Source organism: Rhea pennata, chromosome 16 (assembly GCF_028389875.1).
Source record: "Rhea pennata isolate bPtePen1 chromosome 16, bPtePen1.pri, whole genome shotgun sequence".
NCBI lineage: Eukaryota > Metazoa > Chordata > Aves > Rheiformes > Rheidae > Rhea > Rhea pennata.
In genome coordinates this window covers 16,471,570-16,483,137 of record NC_084678.1, presented here as the reverse complement: position 1 = coordinate 16,483,137, position 11,568 = coordinate 16,471,570, and the positions used below count along the sequence as shown (strand labels likewise).

The window sequence follows — 11,568 nt, the reverse complement described above, 5'->3', positions numbered from 1 at the left end:
TTTCATTTTTTTTTTCTTTTACGCAGTGGGAGAAACCAGGCAGCTAGGGCTGGTTCTGCCCAGGCGCGCTCCTGCCTCCCTCCCTCCCTCTTTCTCCCCATCCCTCCCTTTTCGTTAAAAACGTGGGCTCTGGGGTGCAGCCCCCTGCGCCGGCAGCAGCCCTGCCTGCCCGGAGCACCCGCTGCCCCCGGCGCGGAGAGGCTGCGGCAGCGCCCCGCCGCCGGCTTTGTCCCTCCGCCGGGCTCGCCGCGGGCGGCCGGGCCGGGCCGAGCCCGCAGCCGCGGGGGCCGGAGCGGCGCTGGAGCGGAGCCCGCGCGCAGGTGAGCGGCGCTGCGCGGAGCCGGGCGCGGGGGCGAGCGGCGGGGGGCGGCTCGTGCGCGTCCCCTGCGCCGGCCCTGCGGCGACGGGCGCGAGCTCCCCGCGTGCTCGCGGGGGCGCCGAGGGTGCGTCCCGTTAAAACGGTCTTGCGGGGGGCTGTGCGTTTCGCTGCGGTAGGCGATCCCGCCCCCCCGGCGTTCCTCCCGCGCGTGCTTTGCTGCGATCCTGTGCTAGACGCTTGATCAGTGGATCTCAGAACTGTCTCTTTGCCCCAGGTCCTTGGCACAGGCTGGTGGTTCAGGATGGATCCTCTCTTCCCTGCCCACATTTTGGAAGACCCTGACCTGAGAAAGCTGCTGAATGACTCCTCCATGCTGAACCTGAGCTTTCTCCCCAGCAACTGGTTCAACAACGGCACAGGGGACAGCTTCCTGCCGCTGGGCATCAAGATCACCATCGTGGTCGTCTACTCCATCGTGTGCATCGTGGGGCTGGTGGGCAACTGCTCCGTCATGTATGTGATTGTCAGGTAGGACATGCAGATGGCACGCCAGGGAGGCTCCTGGGAGAGGTGCGAGCAGAGCAGCCCTTCCCCTCCAAATCAGTGCTCTGGCTGAAGCGGGCAGGTGCTTCCCTGGTATTTGCTATGTGTTGTAGAGGTAAAGACGTGGCATTCATTTTATTATTTTGGTTTTATTTGTTTTTCTCCCCTCCCGGGCATGATGAAGGCTCTCATCAGCTCTTTCAGCTGCCCTCTGGTGCCTCCTAAAGTTTAACCCAGAGAATGGAATAGAGCAATCCGATCTATTAAAAAAGCAGGGCTCTTTGCAAATTGTGAGACATGGAGCTGGAGGTTCCTCTGTGGATAGCAGAGTGTTTAGCTGCCAGAGTGCCTGATCTCTAATGGGAAATCACCCTTCTGCACAGAAGAGTGCACCCAGCCTTGGCAGCAAGTTTTGCTCCAACTGGCAGTTGACACTTCCTGAAGCAGAATCTAGTTTCCAGGGAAAGGCTTTGCTGGGTGGCTCTATCACTTTTGCAGGGGGAAATCATTAATGTAGCTTGAAGAACTTTATGGCTGTAATAAGACGTGACAGGATGTTGTGGGGATGAGGGCAGCTTGTCTGGCTGCAGATGGGCTTGTTGCCCAGAGACTGGGAGAGCAGAGGGACAGAGCAAGGAGCATGTGTCAGTCCGGCAGCACTGCCCAGCCTCCTGCATGCTATGCCATGCTCCTGGCTTTTCAGGTGTCCCTGTCTGGCTCTCCTTAAGGTTAAATCACCTTATTTTCTGAAATAGGAAGTTTTCTCCTCCCCATTAAGTGCAAAATATGTTTGCATACATCAAGGCTGAAGTCAGCAGTCTCCTGTGATCTGTGTATCCTGGATGTTAAGAGCAAGCTTCCATTTCATACCCGCCTTGGAGCAGGTTCCTGGTAGCAGGTAGATGCAGTCAGCACAAAAGAGACCAGGTACATTCCTTTTCTGCTCCAACTGAAAGGGAGAAAATATTTAGCAGATGTTTGGGCACTGAGATTACATCTAGCTCTTGCTGGGAATCCAGCTGATTCCAAAGCATCTTTCCCATGAATGCAAGCGGCTCAGCTGGGGGAGAGGTGGCACAACAAGGTCTGCAGTATTTCAGGCCTGAAAGGAGGCTATATCTTTCTGCAAGGGCGAAGCATCATTACAGTTTATCAGGCCTCCTGTCAATGCTCTTCCTGCAGAGGAGTTTACACCTGGGAGAAGGGATTGCAACAGCACAGGGGAGTTTGAGGACAGGGAGGAAGGAGGCTTATGGAGCAGCAGTGCCACATTTGGGTAGTCCTTGCCTTGATGCTACTTGCTGTGGTAGCATTTATTCAGGTAGGCTTGGTGTTGTATGTGCATGTAGGATGAGGCCTTTTGACTCTTCTGCACCAGCTGTGTGCCCCCTCCTTGTTCCCCATGCTGTCCCATGGGGCTGGAGCACCCCCAAGAGCAGCCTGTACCCTGGGAGCAGCAGAGCTGAAGCCCCCATTGCTACTGCTGGGCTGTGGATCCCTGCAAACAAAAGGTCCCTATCCCACAGCAATGCAGGAAGGACGGACCCGGGGTGTGGAGGCAGGAGAAGGAGTCCTTGCACAAATCTTAATGCATTTTGGAAGAAGCCCCGAGAGGAATCGCAGCCCTGACTGCAAAGATCTCATGGGATATAAAGAGCTGCTGTCATTTTGTCCCGGTGGAATTGGGTCAGGCACTGGTTCCTGTTCATGATGTGATGCTGCTAGCCATGAAAATGGGCATCACCAGCCCCTGGGGAGAGCATGGAGCAGAACAGGCTGCTAATGCACAGGGAAGGAGCCTGCTGGTCCCTGTTGGCCTCTGCCCTGGTGCTGTGGCAAGTTCATTGCCAAGAACACAAACAGCCTCAAGCTGGCATCCAGTCTGGTCAAGGGGGACATGTACATGCTGCTCCAAGACCATGCTTTCAAAATAGCAGTTTCTCTTTTGCTGCTTTCTGGCTCTCATTTTCCAGCTGGATAAATGTGACCTAAGAAAAGAAAGTGAGATTAGCCCTGGAATTTTCCCTGGAATTTAACTTTTTATGTCCTCCACTTTTTCTTCCTGGTCTAAAACAATTAAAAGCTCAAGACAAGTGCCCTCCTTCCACCTCAACCTTTTTTTTCCTCCCACTCCCTCTGCTCAGTAACTCCCTATATATACAAAATACCTGACAGATATTTTTACTATTTGGCTACTTTTTTTTTTTTTTTTTTTTTTTTGAGGGGGGGTGGAGTGGATTCACCTGTTTTTCTCTGAAATTTCTGTGAGCCTGGAGAGGCCGTTTCAGTAACGTGTGCTAAGGAAAGTTATAAATTAGCAGCATATTTCTAAGAGGCTGCTATTTTCTATTGCTTTTCCCTACCATGATCTATTGGCTGAAGCTGCTATTGGGTAACACTGGGGGAAATAGTTCTGCCAGTGGGTGGCAGAACTGGGAGTCATCGCTGCCTGCAAGTTTTTTCTCTTTCTCCATTTGTCAAGCTCATGCGGGGCAGGCATGGGGAGCCAGGTCCATGCCAGGTTTAAGTGTGTGTGGGGGGAAACTGGGCTGAATATCCCAAACTGTAGACCCTGCTCATATGAACGCGCTGTGCGGCCAGAGGAGCTGCCCCGTGGGGAGGATGCTCCTGGCCTAGTTGACTTCGAGAGCAGCTTTCTCCCAGCGTTGCAGCACTGGTGCTCCTGGGCTCTGTGTCTTAAATCATATCTTTTTATTTTCAATAAGTTGAAATTAAGGATTTGGGGACCTTTTCTGGTGTTGTTGCTCTTCTATTTATGGAAGAGTGATTAGCAAAACCACCGAGTCACAGCCCTGTCTGCAGGTATGCTGCATGGTGCAAAGGCAGTTCTCACTTTTGCTGCTGCCCACAAGCAGCCTGTGCGTTATCCTCTGCGGGAAGAGTGCTGCTGTGATGCAGACAACAATTGTTTCCTGTTTTTTTTTTTTTTTTTTTTTTTTTTTTTTTTTTTTGGTGAGTTGGGAAATGCAAAGACTAATACCTGTACTCAAGGAAATTGGAGGCTTTGGGAAAGCTTGTTTGTTCATCTCGGATGAATTTCTTGCAGGGCTGAGGGAGAAGTTGAAAATCTTTATTTTAGACAGAAAATCAAAGCTTCCTCTGGGTTTTTCCCTCTTGTAGAACCCAGCCTATATCTCTATTATATCTGGAATGATTTAACATTTGGAATGATTAATTTATGGCTATGGTCGTCACGTGACTGTTGATCCTCTTGCAGTGCCAAGCAGCACTGATGTGAAGGTGAGGGGCTCCTGGTTTCTGGAGGGTGCCAGCCCATCGGTCTCTTTGGGCTGCTGGTTCCCAGGCTGCTTCTCAAGGCCAAGCTGCTGCCTCCTGCCCTGCTGCCCCTTCTGCTCCTCTGCAGGTTTCCTGTGCTGCTTTTAGTGTGAAACAAGGGGCTGAATGGCATGAGGTGGAGAGGGTCTGGGAGGAAAACAGGCTGCTGAGATGCCTCTTGTCTGGTGGAGCCTGGCGAGGCAGCATGGCCAGAGCCTCTGCTTTGGGGGAGGAAAGAGGAAGGGGGAGAGATGCTGGCAGGGAAGGGGGACTGGGGACAACGTGTCCTGCCTTGTCCTCATCTCCGTTCTCTGCTTGTGAGGGGGATGCGGTTCCTTGGCTCTGCTCTCCTGGCTCTGGCCATGCTGGACCCTGTGGCGGTGCCAGGTCCCCGGGGCTCCGCCCGGGCTCCTCCGGGTGCTGCCAGCGCCGAGGCTGCTCCCTTGCCCCTGGCTCTTCTCTCCTCTGCTAACACCTTTCCCTGGTGCTCCCTCCTGCCTGAAACTGGGTTTTTCCAGGGCACTCGTGAGACACTGAGCTTCGTTCAGTTCTGTGATTAACACCGTTTCCGAGCAGTTTAAGCAGCTGTCCAGGCAGATTAGAGCTGTGGGGCCCCTAGATCTTTATTTACTGCTCTGAGGTGGCTGCATACTTTAAAAAGAAGCTTAAAAAGGCTCTTTCTGAAGGTCGCTGGCCCATGGGGAGGATGCACTGGGCACGGGGTGCCATGCGGAGAGCTCCGGCATCATGGCCCTCCTGCCCGCCGGGCTGTCCGGGGCTCTCCCTGCGTGGGACACGGGAGAGCTGGCTCTTGGTGGCTATGTCGCCCAGGACAGCTCAGCCCCGCGCGCCCCTTCTGCGTGGGGGGTGCGGAGCCGCCCTTCGTCCCCTCTGAAAGCGGGTATCGATCTCCGAAGGGAGGGCGAGCGCGGCCGGCCACGATGCAACGCGGAAAATGAAGTTAATGATGACATTCCAGCGATGCGACTCCTTGGCAGGAAGCTCTAAAGGAAGAGCCTGGACCGGCCGCGTGTCTCGGAGTCGGGATCAAGGGAGCGTTTAATACGGTGCCGGCCCTGCGGGCGCCCGTGAGGCTGCTGCGCTTCGGGCTCTCCGCTCGCTCCGCGCTCTTCTCTTCTAGTTTCCTGCAGCAAGAGACCCTTGCTGCGATTTGTGGAGGGAGGAGGTTAGCACCACCGGGAGCAGTGCTCTCTGCATCTCAATTAGCTGCAAATTAGGAATGGCTGGCTGGAGAGGCTCAGAGAACCGGGGGGCTCCGGGGGACAGCGCCGGCGGCTGCCCGGGGCTGTGGGTTTTGCTGTGCCCCCCCTGCCTCCCCGTCCCACCGCTTCCATGCGGCAGGCTCCCTCGGCCAGAGCACGGTTTCATCCTGTGCAGCACCGCTTGAGGTCTGCTTAGCAAAACGGATGAGGAAGCCAAATGCTGAGTGAGTATCAGTGTGTTTTCCCGCTTCAGCAGCTGAGAGAAGATTTTTGCAGGGCAAAATCACGGCATTTGTGGCAAAGAGCGGGATGGAGAGCTGAGAACTGCCTTAGCAGCCCTGTGGGAAGATGCTCCTTAGGAAACTCCTCCTGAGACCTGGTGCAAGAAAAGGCTCAGCAGGGAGCTGATGTCCTCCACGGGGGGCTACAGACTTATCCATGTCTTAGCTGTGCTGGGTTGGGGGGGGGGGAAGGTGCCTCTTATGGCCTGAAATTTTAATTTGTCTTTTTGCGTGGATTAAGAGAATACTGTTGGTACCCAGGGAAAAGAGTCCGCAGAGAACAGATTAATTGATTTTTGTTTGTACTGAACATTCTGGAAATGTTTGGGAACATCAGTTGGTCGGAGTAAAGGCGGTTGGCTCTTACTGCACAGAGAGTGCAGCTAGAAGTGATTAGGTGCAAAGTAATTTTCTCACCTTGCAAGAGCACAAAACTGATTTCCGACATGGTGTAAAGGTTGGCTGAAGGAAGTGAGGTGGTGGAGGGCCAGCTGCTGATCTTTGCAGCCCTGTGGTGATGGAGCTGCTGTTGGCCAGGGCAGTGTGGTGTCCTCTGAGAGTGCCACTCGTGCGTGGTGAGCGGCAGGACCATTTCTTCTGCAGAAGAAATTCAGTTTAACCTCTTTCCTGCTTCGGATCAATTAGTGAACTGGGTGAGCAAAGGGCATGTTAACATTGTAGAGCAAATGGACAGAATCCTCCTGTGGGACTTTTTTTTTTTTTTGACAAAAAAAGAGGCATTTGATCTATGAAACCATGGGAATGGTTAAAGTCCTAACCAAACATGCAGAAGAGAAATGACTCTCTGAAGCAGTTCTCAAATGTCTTTTGTTACACCTAACAATCTGACTTGGGTGACTTGAAGGTAGAAATTGTCTTGTTCTCTGGAATCTCTTCATTTTTAAGTGTCAAGGCAAAGTTTAAGGCCCCTCTTGCTGTTTCACTTTCTGAAGGCATTTTTTGTAAGGCTGCCTGGAGCACTCTTCTGACACCTAGATTTGATGAATGCGCTTTTTTTTTTTTAAGATGGGGTTTGAATTCAAACCACAGATTGGAACAAGTGTGCAGTTGTGTGCTCTCCTGTTCTGCATCAATTTGACAAAAATAGGTCGCATCCAACCCCATAATATTCCAGTATAAATCAAACTGGAGATTATACAGTAGTTCATGGGCTTTAGTGACACTCCAAAATGAACTTGCCCTTGGTTAATGACACATTGTGTGCCATCTCTGGCACTATTTCCACAAATGCCATTAGTGTAGCAAGTGCTAAACGTCTGAAAGGCTTAAAAGTATCTCTATTTCAGCTCTTCTGTCCATGAGAGAAGTGTCCTGTGTCTGAAAGACTAGGTTTAGGAGCTGCAGCTGAGTCCCCAGTTCTGTGGGCTCTGCATGTCCCTTGGGTAGGCGATCACATATTTTTGACTCATTCCCCCACTTCTGAAGTGGAGATGACACATTAGTGCATGGTGAACCCTGTTTTGGGGCAGTCAGTTCAAACATTCTTCCTCATGAAAACAATACAATAAGGACAAATCCCCCTTTGAACTGGGCTGACTCATAATTTTATCTAAAAATGATATTTCTTCAGAATGATCCACTGTGATATTTTGATGTCCAATACAAATCTCATTTCTCACCGGTTTCTAGCTGCCACTAGGCAAGACTGGCAATCTCACCCATTCTGGCCTGACAGCTCAAATTAGCTGTAGTCTTTGCCATGAGTCCATGCAAAATGGCTAATCACCTTGCCTCTGGACCAAATGATGCCTTCAAACCAACTTATTGGGTAAAGTGCTCTCCAGCATTTATAATAACGAAGCCATATGTGATTAAACCCTTGATTAGCCTTACTGAAGCCATTTTTCAAAACGCATGGTCTGAGTTGAGAGCCTTAGGTTCTTATGGCCCCCACTTGTGGTTTGTGGGGAATAAGCTTTTCCTGCCCATGAAGCTGGTGGTGCAAGTGTCACTCGGATCCTTGCAGGAACTAGGCTGAACTGTATGTTAAGCATGTGGGAGGTAGGAATAAAGAGGTGATGTTACTATGTTATGTAAGAAAAATATAGCATCTCCTTCCTAAAGCGACAAAATGTGCTCTTCAAGAAAGCTCTATTCCTTATCCATCTTCCCCAGATGCCAAACAGTGAAACCTCTAAGTTTTCCCCTTTCATTTTGAAAAAATGCATCTTTAAAGTATTTTTAAATCAGATTTGCGCATTGTCTGAAATGATCGCCTAAAATGTTTTCTGGATACAAATGTGCCCTTTCTAAGAGAGGGTAACGACTTCCTCACAGTTCCAAATCTTTTTTTTTTTTTTTCCTGAATTAAAGTATTTTCTAGTTAGAAGGAGATGTTATTTCATCCACCTATTACTAATGGATTTGCCATTGGCTCCATAAGGAGAGATGGTTTCTATCTGCTCCCCCCCCCCTCCTTTTCCTCCTAATACAAGATAAGTAAGGGAGCCACTTATGTAGAGAGTTTCTGGTATCTAATTTTTTTGCGATATTAAGGGAAAAAATGTGATGTTAAAGGGAATTGACTACAAAAATATAGTGAAAAACAGGAAGCTTTGTAAGTTAGGTCTCTGTCTATTCATGGTGTTTTTCCACCTCTACGTGTTCTTGGGTCTTTTTGACAATCCTGTATTTTGAGAGACTTTTACTATAAGTCAATTAAGCATGGCTCTCCCTGATGCTTGCAAGATAACCATCCTTGTGCTTTCCAAGCCTTTAGGTGAATGCATTTCTCTGGTATTTCATCTTCAAGTGAATTTTCAGAGGTTCTAGATGGGAGAATAAAAATACGAAGTAGAGTTGTGTCCACTTGTATGAAATGCTTAGGATGAAAGTTTTCAGACTTTGTCTTGTCCTCCTGGGGTTTAGGAAATAGAAATGGGATCATTCCAAAGAACAAATATGTTTAAATGGCTAATTAGTAATCAGGTGGAGCTCTGACCATTGTTTCTTCCTACATTTTTAGATTCACCAAGATGAAGACAGCGACCAACATTTACATCTTTAACCTTGCTCTGGCTGATACCTTGTGTCTGATGACCTTACCCTTCCAGGGTACAGACACATTCCTGGGCTTCTGGCCCTTTGGCAATGTCCTCTGCAAAATTGCCATCTCCATAGACTACTACAACATGTTCACAAGCACCTTCACCCTGACGATGATGAGCGTGGACCGCTATATTGCCATCTGCCACCCCATCAAAGCACTGGATATCCGCACTCCCCACAAGGCCAAAGTGGTGAACGTGTGCATCTGGGCGCTGGCTTCTGTCTTCGGCATCCCAGCAATGGTGATGGGATCTGCAGAGAATGAAAACAACGGTCAGTAAAAATGCAACCATGTTGGTGGCCAGAGTAACTAACCTCTGGGCTCTGGCAACCACTGGAGAGAGGTACCAGTTTCCTTAGCCTGACGGCAAGCAGCTTAACCCCCTATCTGACTCCTTTCTCTGCACTTGCCTCTATATAACTGCCATTGCTTTTCATAGAATCAGTAAGGTTGGAAGGGACCTCTGGAGATCATCTAGTCCAACCTCCCTGCTCAGCAGGGTCACCTAGAGCATGTTGGACAGGGTTGCATCCAGGCAGGCCTTGAAGATCTCCAGAGAAGGAGACCCAACAACCTCTCTGGGCAACCTGTGCCAGTGCCCTGTCCCTCTCAGTGAAGAAATTTCCCCCCTCATGTTCGGGCGGAACTTCCTGTGCTTCAATTTCTGCCCATTGCCTCTTGTCCTGTCACATGGGACAACTGAAAAGAGTTTGTCCCCGTCCCCTTGACACCCTCCCTTCAGGTACTTTGTACACATTGATCAGATCCCCCCTCAGTCTTCTCTTCCCCAGGCTGAACAGGCCCAGCTCTCGCAGCCGTTCCTTGTAGGGCAGATGCTCCAGCCCTCTGATCATCTTTAGCTCTACGCTGGACTCTCCCCAGTAGCTCCATGTCTCTCTTGTACTGGGGAGCCCAGAACTGGACACAGCACTCCAGATGAGGCATCCCCAGGGCTGAGGAGAGGGGCAGGATCACCTCCCTTGGCCTACTGGCAACACTCTTCCTAATGCACCCCAGGAGACCATTGGCCTTCCTGGCCACAAGGGCACATTGCTGGCTCATGGTCAACCTGTCATTCACCAGCACTCCCAGGTCCTTCTCCACAGAGCTGCTCTCCAGCAGGTCAGCCCCCAGGTCAGCCCCCAGCTTGTCCTGGTGCCTAGGGTTATTTTTCTCTAGGTGCAGGACTCTGCATTTGCCCTTGTTGAACCTCATGAGGCTCCTCTAGAGTCTGTCCAGATCTCTCTGAATGGCAGCACAGCCCTCAGGTGTGTCAGCCACTCCTCCCAGCTTGGTATCATCAGCGAACTTGCTGAGAAGGCACTCCATCCCCTCATCCAGGTCATTGATGAAGAAGTTGAACAGGATGGGACCCAGTACTGAGCCCTGGGGAATGCCACTAGCCACAGGCCTCCAACTAGACTCCGTGCCACTGATAATGACCCTCTGAGCTCTGCCTTTCAGCCAGTTCTCAATCCACCTTGCTGTCCACTCGTCTAACCCACACTTCCTGAGCTTATCTAGGAGGATGTTATGGGAGACAGTGTCAAAAGCCTTGCTGAAGTCAAGGTACACAACGTCCACTGCTCTCCCCTCATCTACCCAGCCAGTCATTCCATCAGAGAAGGCTATCAGATTGGTTAAGCAGGAATTTCCCTTGGTGAATCCATGCTGGCTACTCCTGATCACCTTCTTTTCCTCCGTATGTCTGGAGATGACATCCAGAATGAGCTGTTCCATCACCTTTCCAGGGATAGAGGTGAGGCTGACTGGCCTCTAGTTGCCTGGGTCCTCCTCCTTGCCCTTTTTGAAGACTGGAGTGACACTGGCTTTCTTCCAGTCCTCAGGCACCTCTTCAGCTCTCCAATTTTCTAGTGTTAAATATGCCTAAATTAAACTGAATGTACAGATACTTTTGCTCTTGTTACTGGTTTGATTTTTTTTTTTTTTTTTACTTGCAGAAATTGATTGTTTGATTAAGCTCCCATCACCTGTGGATTACTGGGATCCGGTGTTTGGCATCTGTGTCTTTCTCTTCTCCTTTATGATCCCTGTGTTGATCATAACTATCTGCTACAGCCTCATGATCAGGCGACTCAAGAATGTCCGTGTCCTCTCAGGCTCCAAGGAGAAGGACCGAAACCTGAGGCGCATCACCCGAATGGTCCTGGTGGTGGTGGCAGTCTTCATTATCTGCTGGACTCCCATCCAGATTTTTGTGCTAGTCCAGTGCTTGGGTGCCAAGGCAGAAAGCGAGCTTGAGTTGGCCATCTCCTGCTTCTGCACTGCACTGGGATATGCCAACAGCAGCCTGAACCCAGTGCTATATGCCTTCTTGGATGAGAACTTCAAGGCATGCTTCAAGAAGTTCTGTTTCCCCACTGCCTTCAGGACCGAGCTCCAGATGTCCAACAGGATGTGCAGCATTGCCAAGGATGTGGCTTATGCCTGCAAGAACTCGGAGGGGACTAACAATCCGGCCTGACTAGGCATGGAAATTCCCATGGTGGCTGTCGCCCAGCAGAGTCCAACCACCCCCACGTCAGAGCTAACTCAGATAACAGCTCTTTAGCAGGACCTCAAAACTAAGATAAGAAACTGGAGGCAATTTTGGGGGTTGGAAAAACTGGATCCTGCAACAGCATGCAGAAAAAGTGAGCCAGTTTGACACATTTTTAATTCCAGTGCACTCTGCACTGAAGAACGTGTTTGAAATCAGCCCTTTGATTCCTAAGAACCCCTGGTGGCTTGCAGTGCTATCAAGAATTCAAGAATTAAGGGGTTTAAACCAGGCATTGCTCCTGGGCTTTACATTTTTGCTGCTGGGAGACAGAC

At 50.4% G+C, this 11,568-nt stretch overlaps 1 protein-coding gene across 2 annotated transcripts; it reads left to right on the top strand.

Annotated features, from left to right (window-relative positions):
• The first annotated feature begins 620 nt into the window (after nucleotides 1-620).
• On the top strand, nucleotides 621-11,218 carry OPRL1 (opioid related nociceptin receptor 1). 2 transcript variants are annotated; one of them, XM_062589123.1, is made up of 3 exons: nucleotides 621-847; nucleotides 8,650-9,005; nucleotides 10,695-11,218. In XM_062589123.1, the coding sequence occupies exons 1-3, from the start codon at nucleotides 621-623 to the stop codon at nucleotides 11,216-11,218; spliced, it is 1,107 nt and encodes a 368-aa protein (XP_062445107.1). The 2 variants fall into 2 exon arrangements, with proteins under 2 accessions (XP_062445107.1, XP_062445108.1); XM_062589124.1 differs by having other exon boundaries at nucleotides 750-832.
• Nucleotides 11,219-11,568: the final 350 nt, after the last annotated feature.

Excerpts from the sequence above, each read along its gene's own strand:
- OPRL1 (XM_062589123.1), top strand. The coding sequence starts at position 621 with ATGGATCCTCTCTTCCCTGCCCACATTTTGGAAGACCCTGACCTGAGA. Across the intron at positions 848-8,649 it reads GTCATGTATGTGATTGTCAG|ATTCACCAAGATGAAGACAG; the intron begins GTAGGACATGCA and ends CTACATTTTTAG. Across the intron at positions 9,006-10,694 it reads TGCAGAGAATGAAAACAACG|AAATTGATTGTTTGATTAAG; the intron begins GTCAGTAAAAAT and ends TTTTACTTGCAG.